This window comes from Varanus komodoensis, unplaced genomic scaffold (assembly GCF_004798865.1).
Source record: "Varanus komodoensis strain SLA01 unplaced genomic scaffold, ASM479886v1 scaffold18_1, whole genome shotgun sequence".
Taxonomy (NCBI): Eukaryota; Metazoa; Chordata; class Lepidosauria; order Squamata; family Varanidae; genus Varanus; species Varanus komodoensis.
Genome location: NW_025335548.1, coordinates 4,319,302 through 4,341,678, shown reverse-complemented (window position 1 = coordinate 4,341,678; position 22,377 = coordinate 4,319,302). Strand labels below are relative to the sequence as shown.

The window sequence follows — 22,377 nt, the reverse complement described above, 5'->3', positions numbered from 1 at the left end:
CCCTGACTGCTCTTTAGAAGGCCAGATCCTGAAGATGAAACTCAAATACTTTGGCCACTTAATGAGAAGGAAGGACTCACTGGAGAAGAGCCTAATGCTGGGAACAACAGATGGCAAAAGAAGAAGGGGACGGCAGAGGATGAGGTGGCTAGATGGAGTCACTGAAGCAGTTGGTGTGAGCTTGAGTGGACTCTGGGGGATGGTGGAGAACAGGAAGGCCTGGAGGAATGTTGTCCATGGGGTCGCGATGGGTCGGACATGACTTCGTGACTAACAACAACAACAACCCAGAAAAACAAAGTATTTAGGAATAGAAAGAAGTGAAGATATAGTCTTGATGATGTCCTTCAAGAGTCAAGATGAGACTCCTCCTTACCTTGAACGTTGATGCTGAGATCATTTCAAAGTCTGGGAGATGGTGCATGACTTCCAAATAGATCTCTCTGGCATCTAAAGTGCTTAGGAACTGAAGGGAGAAATCACAATTTTAGCCTTGAGGCTGTTATATACACACATATCTCTAAGCAGCTGCTAAAACAGAACCACTTCTGCACTGCTTTGCATAGCTTTGGGAGATGGACACGCTTAAGATTTTATTTATTTATTTGTGTAAGCAAGAAGGAAGGGGATTATGTCCTTTGTCAGCTTGATGTTTTCTGTTTTGCTACACTCCCATCACTTGGTGTATGTCAGGTGCTGCCTAAAACAACCCTGGGGAAGAGGGTAGTATTCTGCTCTTCCCAATTACTAAGGGAGGTCTGTCAGGACCTTGTTTCCGAATTGATGGAGGGAAGGAAGGGATGGTAAACAGGAGGAACAGAAGTTGCTGCATTGCTGACCTCTGGTGCAAACAAATGGGTGTTTTCCCACTCCACTTTAGGGGTTAACTTTAGTTATTTACAACCTCTTTCTGACTTTAAAGCCTGGAGATACCAAACTTTGGACTGGAAGGAGGAACAAGAGGCATTCTATTGCGCTTGGTCTATGCCCTGAATCCTTGGCTTGATACACATTACACTGAAAATATACACTTTCTGAGGCCACATCACTGCGTTTCAGAGTTGTGCTTTTCAAGGCAATATTTGTTATGGCATGACTGGGTTTATTCTAATTTTTTTCCTAATTCTTAAATATACTACTTCCCTGCTTTCTAACATTTGAACAAAGAGAGTGGAATTCACCGCTTCATATGGTTAGAATATTTCACAAAGCCCTCCATATAATACCTATCTCTGTAGGAAAGAAAGAGCAACAGCAATTCAGAGTAGGTGAGAGCTTAATGCTCATTTATTTTGGGCACAATCCAGCCAAATTTTAAAGTACTTAGTCCATACTGGTTTTGATCAGAGATTTAGCTTAAATGTGGTCAAATCTTTTGTTTTTAGATACATTTAAAAAGACAGGATAAGAAGCTGTATTTTTGCAATACTATTTAGATTCATTTTTGGATCACACTGAATACTGCCCACAATATTTTGTGGTGTGTTAATACAGAAAAAAGTATAATCCTGTTTCTAAAGATACAAAGCATGAATGTTTTATCAGACAGAAAATTTGATATGTCTCTGAGAAGCAGCAAATAAATGAGGAATGAAAATAAAATCAACAGAGCCCAAACAAAATCTATGAAGAAGTTAACAATATTTACAAAGTCACTTCTTCCTTCACCACCACCATATAACTGTACATATATGCAAACTAACTGTAAAGCAATTCATACCAAAACACCTCCTTTCTCTTTATTAGTTAAAGTGGCTCCAGGTGGAAAGTATGCTGTACTGCTAGATGAGATATCCAAATTATCACAAAGCTCACCCTGGGTGGCACAGTCCATCCAGCCTACATTAACAAGGCCTTCCTGTATGAAACAAAGAAGAAGAAGTGAAACTCCTTCTTTAATGAATTCACTAACAACATTAATATACCTCTTCACACACATATATATAGATCCCAGAGCTGTAAATAATAAGCACATATAAATGAAGAAAACAATATGCTGAAACTGGAATATCAATAACAATGTGGCTGAAAGGCTTCTGCAATAAAGATTTTTCAGGAGGCACTGAAAGCAACACCAAGTTGGTGCTCACCTGAACTCCAGAAGCAGGGAGATCCACGATCAGGGAGTTGCTAACCCCTTTCCGTCAAAGCATAGGTCTGCTGCAACCATCTGATCACCTCAGAGATCAGGCAGGTTGGTAAGGGAGGAACAGTTCTCTAATGTATGCTTGTTCCACATTGCTTAGAGTTTTACTTTATTCACAAGGACCAAAACCTTAGAACTGGACTAGAAGTGAATTGGCAGCCAGTGCAATTCCTTCAGCCTGACAGGCAGCCCTATACAGTATGTGTAGCAATAGTCCAGTGTTGCGCTTACTAGCACCTGTTCCACTGTGGCTAATCTACCCCTTTCTAGGAGAGGCTGTAGCTGATAGACCATTCAAAGATGAAAATAGGCACTGAGTCACCACAGTAACTTACAACAGTCATGGATGTAGCAGTAACTCCAGACTATGAACCTGTTCTTTTCGAAGTGAGTCCAAACTGCTTCAGAACAAGAAATGAGCCTATCTCCTGGCCTGGCCTTACCTGCATTTTCCATCTTGTCAAGATACGGCCTCAGATTACTGGCCTTCATTCAGCACATCACTAAGTCTAGGCACCAGTCTGGGACTTGTGCAGCCTCACCTGATTCAGATATTGCAGTGAGACAGAGCTGTGTGTCATCAGCACACTGATGGCACTTGGTACCAAACTGCTTAAAGGTCACTCCCAGTGCCTTCCTACAGATGTTAAACAACTTTGGGGACAAGACAGAAAGAAAATCAGACTGAGGCAGGATATGTTGTACAAAATTTGCATCTTATATACGCTCATCCATATGAGGGTCAGCAATGAAACAGACATACTAAAAAGCAGAGACATCACCCTGCTGACAAAAGTGCGTACAGTCGAGGCTATAGTTTTCCCAGTTGCAATGTATGGCTGTGAAAGTTGGACCATAAGGAAGGCTGAGTCCCGAAGAATTGAGGCCTTTGAATTGTGGTGCTGGAGGAGGCTCCTGCGAGTCCCTTGGACTGCAAGGCAATCAAACCGGTCAGTCCTAGAGGAGATCACCCCTGACTGCTCTTCAGAAGGCCAGATACTGAAGATGAAACCCAAATACTTTGGCCACCTAATGAGAAGGAAGGACTCACTGGAGAAGAGCCTGATGCTGGGAACAATTGACGGCAAAAGAAGAAGGGGACGGCAGAGGATGAGGTGGCTAGACGGAGTCACTGAAGCAGTTGGTGTGAGCTTGAGTGGACTCCAGGGGATGGTGGAGAATAGGAAGGCCTGAAGGAATGTTGTCCATGGGGTCGCAATGGGTCAGGCACGACTTAGCGACTAACAACAACAACAACAACGAAATAGACATATTCTAACAATTGAATTCATGCTTTACATGTCCTATAAAGGAATCCTTTCCCAGAAAGAACTTAAAAGCAATGTTCTTCCTAGTTTTACTGAAATAATTAAGCATGCATTTAGGTCAGTGGGTCCTAGAAATTCTTAACTTTGGCAGAATCAAACCTTCTGTTTAAAATTCCTTAAATCAAGTGTTGCTTACCAACATGCCAGACAATTTAAGGCGTGTGCGGGAAGTTAAACAATCTAGAAAAAGGGCAAAAAAGACATTACTGAGAAACAAGCTTTATCATAAAGGTCATATTAAATCACTTTACTGCACACAAAAATGTCACTATACAAATAGATTTTTTGGGGGGAAAGATTAAGGTATTTCCACCACACAATTAAATTTGGAGCACATGTAGTCAAAGATATGCTAATTACCAGTGAGTATGGAAAAAGAATATTTTCTCTTAGAGTGGGAAACATGAGATTTACTCAAAACATACCACAACTAGGAGGATTTCATTACCACACTCTCAGATCTGGAGTGGGGGGTGGGAGAAGAATGAGAGAGATTGGCTTGTGGTGCAAGACTGAAAATGGCAGGCACATATGTTTAAAAAACTTTTCAAATTAAAAACACAAGAATGTAAGATGAACCACGCTGGACAGGACCAAGGATTTTCTAGTCCAGCATTTGGTTTACACAGGGGCCAACCAGCTGCCCGTGAGGCATCCACCAGTAAGACAGGAGCTCAGCTGCACTCTCCAACTCAAGTTCCCCAAAAAACAACAGACAAGAGTCATATTGGAGGAAGTGTAGAGCCATCAGGATTAGTTCCCATTGATAACCTCACTCTCCATGAATTTGTCTAGTCCCCTTTTTAAACCATCCCGATTGGCACTACATCCAATCATCGCTACATCCCGTATATTCCAGGATGCGCAATACGAAGTTTCACTGCTGGTCCAAGACTTTTGGGTTCCTGAGACAAAGGGCAAAATGACATCTCCCTGCACTCCATGTACAAAGCCCAACAGGACTAGCTACTCAATTTTACTTTAGCACTAACAGTGGGAGGGAATGTTTTGCTGCAATTAATAGGAGCAGGCTACTGATGGGTGCAGAGCTGGCCATGCGGCATGCGCCGTTCTGCCCTCCAATCACTCACCATCGCTCTCTGCCTAGTTCTAAGAATGGCTTTGTTGGACTGGGGAACCAAGATGAAGCATTTTCTATGGTGCCAAAGAAAATAATTTCTGATATTTGAGACAGCTCTAGTAAAAAAAATCACACCCACTTCTGTAGAAAGGCTTTCCTATACAAAACTAAACTAAAACAGTTTCTTGGAAATTAGTTTTTTAAGTTTTAGCGTAGGACCAAAATATTGCTTTCTTTCTAATATTTTCCTAATTACACTATCATTTCTTTGGTTTGATATTTGGATGTCAGAGAAATTAAATTCTCTCTCTAACTGCTCCAAATACACACACAAATACACATATGTACATTATTTACCTCCATGTTCAGTGCAAAAGGTAATTAACCAGCCAATACCAGAGGCAAATGCAGTTTCAATCGAGTTAACAAAGTTTCCTGAAAAACAAAACATTTAGGGATCAGCACCAACTTTTTCCATTTATTAAGAATGTTTACTTGACATGGACTATTTGTTCTATAGCTTAGCAGTATTATATAGTAAGCAAAATGCAAGTTTATGAAAGAAATACATCTCTGATAGTAATTTCACATCTTCTATACTTTTAGTAATATTCAGGTGAGAGATATTTCAATTAGTTCATGTTATCCACTATTTGACTGCAGAATTTGAAATATGCAAACAACAATATTACACTAAATAATTATAGTTTACCTGCCCATAATTCTGTCACTGAGCTTGTGACAAACTGCATGGCAAAACTCATTAAACTCTCCTTTGACCTGTCTCCGTAATATTTTGCTGGATTCTACAAAAAGAAGACATCATATTTTGCATATTTTTGGTTCAAATGTATTAGCCTGCATTTATCAAACAAATTTATAGTATCCATCCACCCACCCAATCTGAGTTTTAAAATTCCCAAAAGCCTTCACACAAGGCTTTAGAAAGCTAAGAATAAAATCCTAGTCATAAGTATTTCATCTTAAAAATGTATCTAATATCCATGCATAATTTTTTTCCTTCAACAAATATATAATTCAGAAATTGCACTTGCCCTTTTCAGACACTAGGGCTGTATTTCCTGGCGCTCAGTCTCCAATCTTCCCATTTGAGTAGGGAGATTTGCAGAAGGCTTCTACTTGTGTTTGCTTGAACACAAGTGGAATCCTCCATGTGATCAGGGCTTCTGACTGCATGGGGGATTTTGCTTGTGTTCACTTTGATGTGAATAGAAATTCATTGAAATCCCCTCCATGCAACATTTTCAGGAGAGAGAGGGCTGGACCAATATGCGTAGGAACATGTGGGGGGACATCATGTATCCATGTGCCCCTTGCATGTGTCTGAAGTAATTTCTGTGCCAGATTCTTTTAACAAACATTGCTCTATGCAACACTGGTTCCTAGTGTTGTCCACTTTCAACTGAATTTGTGAGGATGAATATTGTCACCAAGTATCAAATAGATTGGGGGACTGCTCTTCATGCAAAAGCTCTCTGACTACATGGTTGGGGGGAGACTCCTTGGATGGCTTCCTTTGGGAATCTAAGGGGATGCTGGGCCAGGAAATGTATGTGCTTACTTACCATTCCAGTTTTAAACACATACAGGCTTGGGTAGCTATTAATTCCTTTAGTCCGGCAAAGCATTCTGTTATCACCACAGTTTACAGCTCCAATACGTATTAGTCCATCCATTTCCTTAGCAAATTCTCTCCACTTAAAATGCAAAAAGAAAAGCTTGTTTTAATAAGAGAAATTGGGTTCATATTTAGAAATGCTTTATAAATAATTTAAATGCTTCTTCTTCAGATTTACTAGGATCATTAAGAATTCTACCTTATATTGATACAGCAGAACTGCCATATCTGCAGACTCAGCAACCATGTTCTTGCCTAATGGTGCCTGAGTGGACTCTGACTGTCTTGTGCAGCCTTGTCTGCCACTACAATATGGGTGGGTGGGGGAGAGAGAAATGGAAGTAGCTGCTCCCATATGGGCTAGTGGGGGACAGGCACTCGGGAAGAGGCCTGTTGAGGGCGGGAGAGAAGAGGGGCGAGCTGAGGCTCTATCTGGCTGAAAGGCAGAGATCTGGAAGCAGCAATTTGTTTATTTAAAACATTTGTATGCCACCCAATTGTGCCACAGCACCTCTGGGTCAGCCCTTCTGATGCAGCTGCTGCTTTCTAGGCTTGTCTTACTGTACCTAATTGATAATGGAAGCTTCCATCACAGGTATGTATAGTGCAGTGTTTACTACTATCCACAGTTTCAGGTATCCACTGTGAGTCTGGGAACCTCTCTGTGAAGATACATGGCTTCTGCTGTACCTTGTTGGAAGGAAAATACGGTCTCACCCACCATGCACCACACCTGCCCAAACCTCATAACCTTAAAATGCAGGATGAATTTTTGGTCTAACCACTTGCATAGCTCACTGAGAAGGAAGCAGCATATTAAATTGCAATGCCTTGAGATCCTGCTAGGGCATCAAGGGTAGACTGCGCATATGCAGAACGGGAGAGAATGACGCAAAGTCAGGCAGTGATGGAGCAGTTTATGGATCGTGATGGATGATTCCATGGCAAGTGGTGACGGAGCTTTCTTGCAAAGCAAGGAGGTGGTGAATGACGAAGATCCAGCTAAATTTCCTTGTCAAGCAGAATCCACAAGACTCCGCACATGGAGCCAGAAGATGAGGCACAAATTCGGAGGCAGCATGCATGCTGTATCTATACTTACCGTTGGTGCCAAGTCATGGCAATGTGAACATCGAGGGGAATAGAAGTTTATAAACCACAATTCTCCAGAAGTAACAGCAGCATCTATTGTTAAAAGGATACAAATTACGCTGTTATTTTTTCAATTCATGAATGCCCACTCAAACATAAGAACATGATGGGTTTTGCATAAACAGTGCCCTCAGTCAACCCTGCCCACCTGCCCCATGTTTCTTTTTCTCCATCAAACACTCCCATGGTACAATGGCAAGATCCACAGATTTATGTAAGGCGAGAATGATAACAGCAGTTTTATTTCCAATTCCTTTCCTAATTATGCCAAACACAGAATTTGACTTTTTCTCAGCAGCTGGACATTGTGTTGACATTTTCATTGAGCTGCCCACCACAACCCCAAGATCTCTTTCTTGTTCAGTCACTGCTAGCTCAGATCCTGTCAGTTCATACTTGAAGTTGGGTCTTTTTGTCCCAAGGTGCACCACATCACACTTCTTTATACTGAACCACATTTGCTCTTTTCACATCAGTTCTCTCAGTTTGGAGATATTGCTTAGAACTCCTTGCAACCCCTTTTTGTTTTAACTGCCCTAAACACGCGGTATCACCTGTAAGCTTGACCATCTCACTGCTCAGCCAAAATTCCATGTAATTTACGAATAAGTTGAAAAGCACAGTTCCAGTACAGATCCCCATGAGATCCCAGTGTCTGCACCTCTCCAATGGGTGAATTTACCATTTATCTGTACTCTCTGCTTTATGCTCCTTAAAATCAATTATTGGTCCATAAGAGAACCTAACCTTTTATTCTTAACTTTACATAGAAATTTTTAGTGAGGGAGTTTGTCAAAAGCCCTTTGGAAGTCCAAGGATGCAAAGTCTACTCAATCATCCCCATCCATATGTTTATTGACATATATGCCAAAACAATGACAAACAGGAAATACTTTGGCAGGGTACTTCCTCTTGTTCTTCAGCTGGCAAGACAAGACACTGTGTTAGATCCCTGTTGCGTCCTTTAACTAGAACTAGCACTTTCTGTTCACATATTTCTTGAAACAACAGGACACTTCAGAGAATTACAAAAATCACATGCCCTCTTCTCTAAAGAGCAAGCCGAGCATTTCTTAGGAACTGGGACAGTCAAGGAAGATCCCTGTATCTCATTACTAGAGCTTTGGATAAGCTTCTGGCAATACGTAAATAATGCAGGGGCTTCATCAGCAAGATATGATGACCATTAATTCTGACAGCTTTAAAACATGGATGTGGAATATGTGGTTCTCCAGATATTGCAGCCCAATGGCAGCTTATGATGGGAAGTGGAGATCAACAGCCTCTGGAAGACCATATGCTCCTTATCCCTGATTTTTAAAAAATGGGTTGGGCATGGGGAACAGGCCTTTCAATGACCATAGCAGCAGAACAAAACTTTCCAGAACAGGGGCAAGAGTCCAGACATGTTGCTGTCCAAAAAGTCAAAAACAAAAAAGTTGAAGGAGCCTGAGGCTGCACATGGCAAGCCACTGCTGAAGGCAGAAAGTTTGACCAGATCAGTGGTCCCCAAACATTTTTCACTTGCATATCCCTTGGCAGCTTATTTCCATAAAATGGAGTCTTCATATTAGCAAACTTTTGTAATTAATTTGGTTCCTGTTATTTCAAATTTATATGTTATAACTGTAAATAAATAGCCCAATAATGGGAACAAAAGGTAATGGAATAATGTGAACAGACAGTTCACCTTATTTAAATATTTAAATTTATATATTTAAATATATAATATATATATATATTTAATATAATATATATATTATATATATAATATAATTATATATTATATATATTTAAATATTTAAATAAATTTAAAACTCGAAAGAATCAAGTAAATACATCACAGATTACATAAAAACTACATTACATTAAATAATACATTTAATTTGTTGATAATTCAAAAACTTGAAATTTGAAATGTTTTTTCTAAAACACAACAAATATTTTATATGCAACTAATGTTTCGTGCAATCCTTAAGCTTTTTTTTTTTTTTTTTTGAAGCACATAGTTTTCTGAAATCAGGCTCAACTGATTTAAGATATGGTCTTAAATCTGGAACTGCATTCAGCTTACTACAGTACTTATTTTTTATATAAAGTTGTAAGAAGGGACTCCCCACCACTTGCCAAAGTAACAAGTGGCGATTGTAACAAGTGGCAAAGTAACAAGTGGCAAGGGGAACTGGGATTTTCTCAAGGTTAAATAATGAAGAAAACCCACTCAGCCACTGGTCATAATTTTCAATTAATTTTACAGCTTTTGACTTGCATCTTGTCTCACACACTGTTGACACTGTTGACGTATGTGCCTCTCCCCACCATTATTCAATCTTTCCCCATACCGCTAAATGTCCTGGCTGATAACCCTAGGGGTATGCATACCCCGGGTTGGGTATCACTGAACTGGATAGATCTCGTTGTGGTCCAGCAACACATTCTTACATTCTTTTGTAATTAGAATGCCAGCTGAGCACTGTATCTGACATTAGCACTTCTAAAAAGAAAAAAGAAAGATGAGCACCTCCAACTTTTCTGAGGAGGAATCATCACAGAGGAAACTCCTTCCCCTACTTTAATTTCTTTCCCTTCAATTTTAAATGAGACAGACATAGATGTATGTCCAGAACAGATGTCTGTTCTGGCAGACATTATGCCTGCCAGAACTATTTTGCTTTTTATTAGAACCCTGAGGTTGACCAGCTGGACCCAGGTGCAGAATAGTGGCTAGAGATATGGAGGAGGGTAGGAAAGAGGAAAACATACTGTTTAGAGTTAAGGAACAAGGATACTCAATCACATGCTCAGGTCAGAGGTTTGTCTTCAGTGCCAGATCTGAACTCACAGTTCAGCCACACAGATATTCACTCTGGACAAGGTTTCTCCCACAGCTTCATTCAGAATGGTGGTGGAAGAGTTGAAAAGGACTTTGTGGTGTTGTTATTGTTAAATTGGGTGCCCAAAATCCTTAGCAAATCATCCAGGTTTTACCAGTACCAGTAGATGTTAACCTACCTCCTTCCCACCTTAACTTTACCTATAAGAAGCAGACGGAATTTCCATAGGAATGGATGTGGATAACAACTGAAGGATATTTGGGGGAATATCAGTAATATTTGTCCATGTAGCTAGAACTATCTAGATCAGCTGTTCTCCAATCTGGTGCCCACCTGATGTGTTGGACTATAGCCTTTATCATCCTCAACCATGGCCGTGCTGGCTGGGGATAATGGGAACTCTGTCTTGTAGAATACCAGGTTGGAAAAGGCTGGCATAGATCCAGAAACGTGTGTAAGCGGCACACAGGAAATAACTGCTGTACATTTCTAGTTGCTCAGCAACGGGGAACAGTTCCGTATTTCAACTCCCACATAGCATCACGCTAGATTAACCAATCTTTCAAATGCATATCATGCACTTGTATTGTAAAAAAGAATTTCACATGCATATTGTATTTGGATGGAAGGGTGGTAGCAGAGACGCGTAGCACAGGGAAATAATGGAAAGGGAAGCAGCAATGATGGCACATGCGCTTTAGAGAAATGAAGCCAGTCCTTCTGGTATGGGAGACTGAAATCGGGTTCTGCAGCCAGTGTTCAAATCCCCATCAACCATGAAGCTCACTTGGTCAACTGCTCTCTCTCAATCTAACATACTTCAAAGGATTGTTGTAACAATAACACTGAGTGGGAACTATGAGGCTGCCCTGCCTCATCTCCCTAGAGGAAGGGCAGGAGAATAATTCAATAATCATAATAAAAATTATCAAAGTTATAATTTATTTAAATTAAATTTATTCATTTAATAACTGAATAAATAGGCTAATAATAACAATAATAATAAATCAATGAAAGAAAAAGCCTGCTCAAAATACTTTAGAGACAGTATCAACATCATTTATTCCAGAAGACGGGCTACGTATGACAACCGTATCATGTTGACACTGTAAAAAATGTAACAGCTATCAGTTATTCAAATACCATCAGTGGGAGGGCCCTTGTTGTATGCACAGGCAAGGAGTTATCATGCCTGATTAGCCATGCCTTTATCCTCTGTAAATACCCAGGTTAAACATGAAAAGGAAATTCAAACACATGCCAACACTTAAAATCTGTGTTGGTATGTGTTTGAATTACAAGGGAAGTAAGGAATAGTTTCTCCCAGAAACACCACTACAGGATTTCGATTTAGGATCAGAACTATGCATACTTTTTATTAATTTGATTTTTATAGGGAAAAAAAATAATCAAAATACCTAGAGAAAGAGCAAAATCAGAGGAAATAATGACAGTACTTTGTTTAACAGATAATCCACTGCCCTCCCAACATTGCCTGGAGGGCCATAGGATCCTTCGGACTCCAAGCACTGAAGTCCTGCAACCTTGGTACTGGGACTCCAGTATCTCAACCCCTGCCCCATTCTCTTGAAACTGGTACAGAAAGAACCTGAAAGAAAGAAGCTGGATGTCTCTTTAGGAGTGCTAATGTGCCCTGGAGAGGAGGAAAAGGGGCCATGCTGGAGGCAGAAGGCTGGAGCTGTCTATATATACTGATTCCTGTCCATGCTCCAGCCTCCTTCCTTCCCTCTTCACAGTACTTTAGATGAAAACAGATGTCTAGGTGAAATGCATGGGCCAAGGCACAGTGGCACTTCACTCAAACTACTGGATGCATGTAAACCTCCCAGTTTGGAGGCTTATGAGCATCTGATGCAGAAGGCCCTGTGGTGTACCCTTACGATTTCTGTGACCAGCCATAACAAAAACCTAAGACGGCAAAATGAGACTTTGAATTTAATGCAGTTTCTTCCTTCTTCAAGGTGTCACTAGCTTTCTATTGAGATTGAAAAAATTACACTACAGCTTTTATACTCATATGTTTCGCAGGAAACAAATACAATACCCTCTTTAACAGTATGCTAGTATTCATTCTAGCTGACATTTTTACAATCTATGTAACACCTTCTCCTGGGAAGAAATTACATAGCACAACACTGTATTTTGAATAAATTAGAGCAGTGGCATCAGAAAACCATTTGATTGTAATAACTTACCAAATTCTCCTCTGTCTAATGTTATTATTTCAGGATCATCATCATAAATACCTGGCAAAGAAATAGTTAAACAGCATTTAAAAAACCAACATACATTTAACATTTTAAAATAGCCTTAAAAACCAGTTATTACTTCATTGTGTATGAATACATTACATTGAATCTGATTCTTCATAAGGAGAGTTTAGCAGCTTCTAGCTTATAACTTAATAGTTATGTCACAAAAGAGAGGGACCCCCCCCCCAGTGTATTTGATGATGATGATGTTCTAGCAAAAAACCAGTCATTACCTGGGGCAAGGTGGCCGGGTGTTCCACCTTTCACACAGGGAAGCTTTGAAAAATAATCTATACATATAAAGTTGGATTCAGACCTCAGCTCTGTTTGAGCCTTCCCCAACCAAACATTGTCTGAATACACTGGAAAGCAACTCCCAAAATTCCATTATTTCTCAGTTCTTGTATATCTGTTTAATACTTCATTAATAGATTGTTTGCCCTTGTTTTTGAATTTGTTAATGTTAACATGTATGAAATTTAACATGTTGCTACATCTCTATGAGGTTTAGGATGAAGCAGGCCATCAAATTGATAGCCTGTAAGCTAGACAATTAAATAGCTATGCTGGAAGTAAAAAAGTTGGCTATGATAGACTAGGAGATTAGCTGTAGTCCTGTAAACTTCCACATTCAGTAACAAGATTGAGCATAGTTTTCATAGAAATATGGAATGAGCAATTAAGTGACAGCTAAAAGAAGCAAACAGAACTGACTCTTCAAGAGTATATTTCTGCAGGCATGTATTGCTATGGCATGCTCTGAGCACTACTGGTATAATATACCCACAGAATTAAAATGCTTGGACAAGTCTTTAGACTAATAAGAGTACCTTCGGTGTAATTGCACTCTTATGGTCCTGACTGTTATGTATAGTATTATGTATTGTGGCTGTAGAGATTTGCCCCAAACTACATCAAGTCCATTAATTTTTTTTCAAGCAAAACCATAGCTCAGCCCCGGCCATTGAATCCTGTTCTTCCATCATGCTTGTAAAGTTGATAGTCTATGTTACATCATGAGGCAATTGGGGATGTTTCTTCTTACCAAGACAAGAACATTCCAGTTGGAATAATGAGGAGTTATGTACTGGAAACAGCAGTGAATCTGTAAACTGCCCAGAGAGATGTATGGACGATGGGGCGGTATATAAATGCAACCGACAAACAAGCATAATTAACAGATGGCGTGGCCAAAGGAGTTGCTGCAGCAACACATCTCAAGAAGCCTGCCCTAATCAGAATCATGTAAATCACTTACTTCACCACAGGAACATGCCGAGTACAGGCAGTCCCTGGGTGATGAACAAGTTCCGTTTCTGAGAATGTGTTTGAGTCAAATTTGTATTTAAGTCAGTTCATGTACAGTTGGCCCTGCATGTTTGCAGTTAGGGCACAGGGCCCCTGCCAAAGTGGAAAATCTGCAAATATCTCTAGACTCCTCCTCCAAGCTCATCAGTGCCTCCTCTTTGCACTAAGGAAATGCTGGAGAGATTTCCCTTTCCAGATGGGTGGGGCAGGAAGGCATGCTTTGGAGGTCCCCCTTGCTCCACTTTCACTTCCTCTTTCTCTTTGGTGGTGACAATTTTCCACGGTAGACCTTTAACTCATTTTTAAATTAATAGGTTCTATGACCGTTTGTTCATAAGTACAAGCTGTTCGTAACTTGGTTGTTTGTAATCTGAGGACTGCCTGTGGCTCCACCCTAACCTTGCACATGGCATGTAGTCCCAAACTCTTAGATTTATGCATGCAAAACAGGCCTTTGCATCATGTTTTCCAGATAATGAAGCTTTCCAGCATGCATGATTGGGAGTCCTGCTCATTTAGAATATGTGCATTTAGAAACATCTGCTTGTTTAGAAGCCTCTGCATGTATATTCAAAGGCCTTCCCTCTGCAGACATTCATGCTATATGCACAGACATAAATAGGAAAGGGCTACACCACATCAGCAAGGTTGGAAATGCCCCTCTTCCTATGTAGAGGTCCCAGTAAGTGATTTACAGAATGCCTGAATAGGACTTTAACCATACAGAACCACTGAAATAATTTGGGCTTAAGTTAGTGATTTTGATGCCAAGTTCACCAAATATGGATCCAATCCATAGCATGCAAATTTAGGTTACTAGCTCAGGTTTAAGAAATCTAAGCCGTCAGCTCTGCAATATACACCACAATATCATGCTATTGACTTTTTCATTTTCCAGTTCCTAACTTACCACAACCAACACTTGTTTTTTCATCCTGTATCAATTGATTTAGCAAGCAATATAGCAGTGCATTAAGAAAAGGTCATTGCTCAGTAGTAACACTAAGCTGTTCATGTTAAGAGTTTTCTTAAGACAGGTGGGTTTGGATACTATTTTAGATTCCACTAGTGACAAACCCCAGTGATTCGCCCCCATAACACAGCAGAAACCCACTTTTTTTTTGCTGTCACAGGATGAAACAGTTGGCAGGGTGCTACCAGCAGGGGCTGCATGTTGCACAGCGCTGCCCTAGAGGAATGACCACAGATCAGTGTTTGAGTTTATGGTCCATATACAAATGTCTCAGGTTCAATCCTTGGCATCTCTAGGCAGGACTGGGAAAATCTGCTTTGAAGTGTAGACATACTATGCTAGTTGGACTCCTGGGTCTGTTTCCTAGGTTTGTCCAGCTGCTCATAATTTGATATTATGAAACTTCATTTTTGCTAAGCCACCTCATATGAAGGACCACCTCCTCAGCAGTAACCAAACCAGGATACGATTAGTCAGTGAGGATTACCTGTGGTAGCCTTAAGGAACATGGCCTGTGGGCCTAGCACATGTGGCAAGAACTGCCAGCGTTGGCACCCCAGCTATGGAATGCCTTTCTGCTTAAAGATTCAGCTGTCCACAACACTGTTGTTATTTAGGCTCTGACTAAAACATATGTGCTTCTGCAAGCTTTGGGGCTATTGACTAATGCATTTTTGGTTCTTGTTTATTGCACCAGCAGCTTTATTGTATTCTATAATATGCTTGTGATTTTAGAGTGTTGATCTGAAAGGTGTTATTTATCTATTGGATTGTGCAGGTCTTTAGCTGACCTGGTTCTTTGTGAGGAATAGCTGGATAGAAATAAAAGAAGAAATAACCAACAAATATGGAACAAGTTAATGTAGCAGCAGGTTTTACTTTCTGTGTGAAGCTAAGGGGCAGGCAAGCAAGCTTGATTTTAGAACAGGAACTTGTGACATATGGGCCTTCCCTGCTTGGCTACAACAGAACCCAAGCCTCTGAGAATTCTCATGATGAGAAGAAAATAATCTTGCAGCCTAACTAATGATTGCGGTCTGCCAGTTGGTCACCCCTGCTTTAAAACAATGAAAAGCAAGTTTGAATAGGAAAGCTAGCTATGGTTTCCTGATCTGGAAACCATATGAGAAGGTAGCAAAAGCAATTAATTAAGGAGAAGGTTGAAGAACCACCAACACTGGTTGCAAACAGACATTCAGTTAATATAATGGAACCAAAGACATTTTGTTCCTGAGAATTAAGAATAATTAAGACAGCCAAGTGCACCCTACTGTGCTAGTTTTCAGTAGCCACTGCTCAACATAACATTAAGTGAGCTTAAATGGCTTTAACTGTATTAGTTGTGGTCATTGTGTTCCTCTGGAGCTATTACCAAAGGTGGACAAATCTCTTGTACCGAGGGGAACAGTACATAACAATTCCGCTCCATTTCCAGGCAGGGATCTTACCAAAATCGTAGCGATAATAGTGCCAACTTTCATAGCGACCTCCTTCTTGGTGATCCTTCAGACCTTTCTCACCATATTTATCATACTTCTTTCGCAGATCCTCATCTTTTAAAACTTCATATGCTCTGTTTATTTTCAAGAAGTTTTCATGTGCTTCTGGATTGTTCTGCAACAGTGAGAAATTCCTGGGGTTAACAGAATTGGTAAGGATATTGCAAGCCAACTCATGTCAGTCTTAAGGACGCTTAAGAGTGTTCTGTTCCATTATATTCTGTGTTTGATCTATTGGGCATATTTGGATCCTTGTCAGCAGATGAGTTTTAAAAGGAGTTGCTGGAAACCTCCCCCATCTTTGCTGACTTCATAACCAGGCACAAAGTCAACAGTTTGGATCCTGAGAAGTGATGGAATGGGGTGGGAGGCAGAAGGGGGCTTCAGCCTATCTCCTTGATGGCAGTCATGCAAAAAAACCTCTCCTGAGGTTTGGAGGACTCCTCCTGAAAGGATGGGCTGTGGGGAATTGCTGCAAATTGTATGGAGGGACCTTCACTGAGCAGAGGTTACACTTGCAAAAGTGCCTTTGCCTGATTTTGGCAATCACATCCCTTACTCCAAGTGTCCTACACCACAGCTCATTACAGTCAGGAGAGTTCTTCCTTAGGAGAGGCTTTTCAGGGGCTCAGAAAGGGCATGCCAGAATAGATTTATTTATTTTTAATACAATCATACTGCTTCCCCTATTTCTGAAAACTTCCATGTCAGCAAACCTACGGTCCTTCAGACAGGGGACCATACAATTATTTGGTTTCCCATCTCAGAGGTATCGTTCTGACCTTGGAGCTGGGATCTGCACTCAGAATATCCTCCCATTACAGCCAGCGTGAAAAGAAATGTGGCCTCGAAGAGTGGATTTGGTGGGAACAGGAAGGGGAGAAGATTAACAAGATATATCCTGCCAGCACCTCAGCCTCCCTCCCTCCTGCTCCAAAGTACCCCAGTTTGATAGATGAAACTGTCTAGAAATCAGCTGTTTCATAGGGTGGGAGAACATGGGAGAGAAGGTCACCTCAATAATCCTGCTCTGCATAGGATGTCCATAATCCTCCAACTTTAAAGGGCTACTACAGACATCCTCACAGGATTGTACCTTAACTCATCTGTCCCAGTATCTTGTGGAATTCAAGCCGAAGAACAGGAGCTATCAGCATACTTGCAGTTCCAAGACAAATATGCCCCAGTTTTGGAGCATAATTCAAATGTCATAATATAGAGCAGCAGTTTTTCAGTCATGGATTTTTTCTAAAGACTTTTTTTTCCACAGAACCCTAATTCTATCCCTGATTTTTATTAAGCATTGTGAACCCACAACATTCTTCCTTCTTTCATTTGTTCCTATTGCCTGTGTGCTTTGTATAACATAGTAGGTTTGGAAATATAGAGAAAACATTTTAAATATAATGAATGAATAAAGTGATTACATGGCAATATCTGAATTACATTATTTCTATTATTTCCAACATTATGCAATAGAATCCTAAGAACCAAATGACATGATGCATTACTCATTTGCTGCCTGGACGCCAACTGACAATCAAATAGTTGGCCTTGTGTGGTTTTATTTTAAAATCTGTTTTAAATTTTATTTTTGAGATTTTTTTGCAGAACCCCTGTGAGGTTTTTGTGGAACCATAGGGTTCTGCAGAACACAGTTTGGGAACCACTGATATAGAGCAACACCTGAATGTGTCACCCAGCAAGCTGATCATAGGTTGCTTGTAATACAGGATTACCTGTGTGTGTGAGAGTGTGAGAGGGAGAGGGCAGCCACCTCATCTCGCTGCCTGGCTGGGATATCAGAAACAAGGATTTAGCAAACAGTTCCATGGCAGGATGCATTTAACCTGATGGATCTGCTGTTATATGACCCAAAGATATTATATAAATGGTTTTCTGGAAAACAACACTAATGGCAGAAAAAGTTAAAGTTTTAAAAGTTGTAAAAAATCAAAAATTTCATCTATTGAATGAAATAAATGGTACTTTTCTAAATAACTACAAACTCATTAACTTTATCACTACAGTCAGTCCCCAAATTACAAACATCCAAGTTACAAACAACTTGTACCTACAAACGAACTGCCATATAGCCTATTTTTTTTAAAAAAATTACTGCATAAAATTCATAATTTCTATAGGGAGGGGAGAAACAAAAAGGAGAGAGGCAGGGCCCCAAAGCATGCCTTCCTGCCCCACCCATCCAGAGAGGAAAATCCTCCCGCATTTCCTTGTTGCAAAGAGGTGGCATTGGTGAGGTGGCACCGGGAGAGGGCTAGAGATAGCCATGTTTTTTTCCACTTTCATGGAGGTCCTGCAACCCTAACCCACACAATTGTGGAGGGCCAACTATATGTGATCCAACTTACATACAAATTCGACTTAACAACAAATTACTGTTTTCTCAGGAATGGAACCCATCCATAACCAGGGAACTGCCTGCATACTGTAACACATTCGTTTTGTAAGAAATTAAAAAATAATGTGGCACTCACAAGCCTTAAAGGAAGAAAATTGAAAAAGGAAGCTGTTTTTTGTTAATTGGAAAATGATTTACTGAGAGGTCTACTTACCTGATTCTTGTCAGGATGCAACTTTAATGCCAATTTTTTGAAAGCTTGCCTTATTTCTCTACTTGTTGCTTCTTTGGATATTCCAAGTAAACTATAATAATTTTGATCAGATGAAACTAAGGCTACCAAGCACATTAAGACTAAACATAACAAGTCGATTCTCTTGAAGTCCTTGATACATTTTCCTTTGGGTGATGTAGGCTCCATTATAAGTGCCTGAATCAAGCGCCTTTAAGAGCACACCAAAAGGCTTCAGGATGGTATAATCAAAGGAACTACATATATTTCTGAAGAGATTTCTTGTGGGATTTTGGAGGGCATAACTCAGAGATAAGTCACTTGTGTTTCTTAAGGAGACAGCATCTATTAAAAAAAGAAAGGTCTTCAGATTCTTTGCTTTCACATGCACATAGAGGTTTTTAATGTTTGTTTTTAACAACTTATTTCTTGCACTGCTGTTAAAGGAACAGGAGCACCGTCAGAGGAAAAAACGCATTCCTACTCTCCCAGATGTCCATGTCTATGCTAACTCTTTCAGGTCCTTTCATAATAATAGTTTTCTAGTTTTCAAAAAGTATTACACATACATAGAGTGTACTACTATTTGTTGTATCTGTATTTTATGCTATATTTTACTATGTTTTGCATGGTGAATTGCTGTGAATTGCCCAGAGAGTCTCAGCTATTGAGCAGTACAGAAATGAAATAAAATGAAAATGTGTTACTAATAATAATAAATTACTATATGATTTAATACAATCAGATCCCAGCCTTCTTGAAATCAAGATGGCCTTAATCTTTTTACCTATCTACCTTGAACAGAACAGTCCCTGCCTATTGCAAGAAAGTGTTTCAGAAGTGGAGACACAGATAAAGGAAGCAGAGGTGGGTGGCAGAGCTCAGGTTCAATCCCCAGCATCCCCAAGGAAGGTTAGGAAAGGGTCTTGCCTGGAACCCTGGACAACTGCTGCCGCCAGTCAGTCATGACAACACTAGGCTAAAGGACCAAGGGACTGACCTGGCATAAAACAGCTTATGTTGCAACTTGCTATGCTCCTATATTATAAATTATTTCTTAGGTGAGGAAGGGCTGAAAGATGTTGACTTTCTTTAAAAAAACCCAACCCATAACCCAAAATTTGTCCCTTATCAGATGGAAAATACAGAAATAGACACTTTGCTAAAAAAAAAAAAAAAAGTCTTACACAGAACACATACAGGCAAGTTCACACAGAGAGAGTAGCACGGCAATTATATCAGGCGTGCGGTGAAGGATCTGCAACATGAGACACAACCACAGGAAGAGGCTGGTTGTAAATAATGGTTTGTGGAGGAAAGAGCTCCTTGCTGATCTCTACTGTTAAAGGGCACTTTGCCAGCAGCAAAAGGAGTAGGCTAGCCTTACAAGAGTGAGCACAGGTGAAGCGCTGCCCACAAGAACAGACCAGTTAGGTTTGCACAGGCTGATTCTGTTAAGAAAAGGACCAGGCAAATGAGTGAAAAGAACAAGCATTGAAGAAAGTAAGTTTAGGACACATGGTGAAGTAAGTGCTGACGGGGAGACAGAGGAGTAGCGAACACTGAACATTCCTAATGAAACTCTGCAGTCCCAGAGCATGGTTTGATGGCCATCTCGACAGCACTCTGCTATAGCTGTCCAAAGTGGTGACTGTTCACATCTTGTGGAAATGAATTCTATACTTGAACCATGTGCTGTGGAGAAGTTCTTTCTTTTTTTCTGTCCTGAATCTCCCACAATTCATTCTAATGCAATGACCCTGAGGGACCTATGAGAGTACCTAAGTAGTCATGCACAGCTGCTGCAGAAAATGGGGGAGCCTGTGCCAATCAGGACAACTCCTCCCCATTGTAGATCTGCTCAGCAGTGTAGGACATCTTTACCCAGGACTGAGTGAGGGGCTATACCACAACCCCAACACATGTTCTTCCAACACACAAGGGGCTTGTGTGACCCCCCCCCCTCCCAGGACAAAGGTGAAGTCCTGTGGGAAATATAGGAAAACAAAACTCAATATTCAAAACAAAGCAAAACACGCGCTCCCCGCCGCTCAAGTTGCCTGTTTTTTTCCAAGAACAAGAAAAAACCCGGAACCCCCCTTTTTAAAAAAGCATCGTTTCCCGCGGTCCCCTCCTTCACCTGCTACAGCGAGAAAGCATTTGAGAGGAAAGCGTCAGTCATCAGGAGGCTATGAGGAGTGAGGGGGAAAGGAAAGGGCAGCCCAAAAGAAAGAGCCTGCATAGAGGAGCAACCCTCTCGGGGGGGGGGGGGGTTTCAAAAAGAGGGCAAAAGGCAAAAACCGGGGGGGGGGGGGGCAAGGGGGGGCCGGGGGGAATTACGCAGCAAAATGGGGCCAAAGGGGGACGGGGGGCGGAGAGGGGGACGGGAACAAGAAGGGAAATCCTCAAAGTTAAGGGGCCAAGAAACAGCCGGGGGGGACGGCGAGCCACACGGAGCGGGGGCGGCTTGCAGAGGGACGGCAGCGAGAGCACGGAGCGCCGCCTGCTCGGCGACAGCCTCCCTCGTCCTTCCCCGGCCGCTCGAGCTCGCCGGTGAACCGCGGGAGCAGCAGGGTGCCAAGCCTTACCGGGCTTTCGGGGGTCTCTCCCGCCCGCGGGTGGCTGCCCCGGCGGAGCAGGAAGAGGAGGAGGAGAAGGAAGCGGCGCCGCCGCCAGGACCGGGCAGGCGCGCGCGGAGCAGCCTGGGGTGGCGATGCAAAGAAGAGACGCGGCGGATCCGGCTCTGAACCGGAGTAGGCGGCGGCGGGCGGAGTCGCGAGGCTCGGTGGAAGGCTGACGTGGCCGAAACTCCTGGAGCCGGGTCTCCCCAGGGGAATCTCAGCAATTCGCCGGGGTGGAGGCAGCTTGGTGGGGGCAGCCAGCCCTCTTCGGCGGCCTGCGCCGCGACGCCTTCCTCACGGCCTCTCCCATCCCTGCCTAGGCCCGGCCGAAGCGCTCTCGCCGCACAAGTACAGAAGAAAGGGCGCTGGGGGATGCTGGTGGGGGAATTGTCTCGCCCGTTGGGAAAATTTGGGTAAATCCTGTCTGAAAAGCATTACTCCTGTGTGCCTTTGCATTGTGGGATCAAATCCTGTCTTCCTTCTCAAAACCAAGCTGTCACTGTTTAAAATGGCATTCCCCCCCCCTCCTTTCTCTCACCTTTATTGCGATTTATTTATTTATATTGCGATTTATATCCTGCCTTTTTCCTACAAAGGGCTCAAGGCAGCTTACATCTTCTCTCCTCCTCCATCTTATCCCCACAACAACAACCCTGTGAGGTAGGTTGGGCTGAGAGGCTGTGACCGGCCCAAAGTCACCCAGTTGGCTCCATGGCTGAGCGGGGACTAGAACCCGGATCCTCTGAGTCCCAGTCCTGCGCTCTTAACCACTACGCCACACTGGCTCTACACCTTTAGCTGTAAGCTACAGTAGGCCATTTTAGCCCAAATATCCATTCTAAATATAGTCATTGTTGGAATTCAGTTAACAATAATCTTTTGATAGCCCAGAGGGCTTCATGTGCCCTGATCATGCAGAATGTTTAGAG

General features: G+C 41.7%; 1 protein-coding gene across 1 annotated transcript in view; it reads right to left on the bottom strand.

The window, feature by feature from the left end:
* Positions 1 to 21,503, bottom strand: part of DNAJC10 (DnaJ heat shock protein family (Hsp40) member C10) — a 41,421-nt gene extending 19,918 nt beyond the window's left edge. Inside the window, exons 1-11 of the mRNA XM_044427069.1 lie at positions 21,416 to 21,503; positions 18,810 to 19,172; positions 16,183 to 16,348; positions 12,397 to 12,447; positions 7,297 to 7,379; positions 6,142 to 6,273; positions 5,268 to 5,361; positions 4,913 to 4,990; positions 3,611 to 3,654; positions 1,721 to 1,858; positions 377 to 466 (exon numbers count right to left, since the gene is read on the bottom strand). Of these exons, the coding sequence (XP_044283004.1) occupies positions 377 to 466; positions 1,721 to 1,858; positions 3,611 to 3,654; positions 4,913 to 4,990; positions 5,268 to 5,361; positions 6,142 to 6,273; positions 7,297 to 7,379; positions 12,397 to 12,447; positions 16,183 to 16,348; positions 18,810 to 19,016 (1,083 nt within the window). The 5' untranslated portion in view covers positions 19,017 to 19,172; positions 21,416 to 21,503. The remainder of the gene's footprint in view (positions 1 to 376; positions 467 to 1,720; positions 1,859 to 3,610; positions 3,655 to 4,912; positions 4,991 to 5,267; positions 5,362 to 6,141; positions 6,274 to 7,296; positions 7,380 to 12,396; positions 12,448 to 16,182; positions 16,349 to 18,809; positions 19,173 to 21,415) is intronic.
* Positions 21,504 to 22,377: the final 874 nt, after the last annotated feature.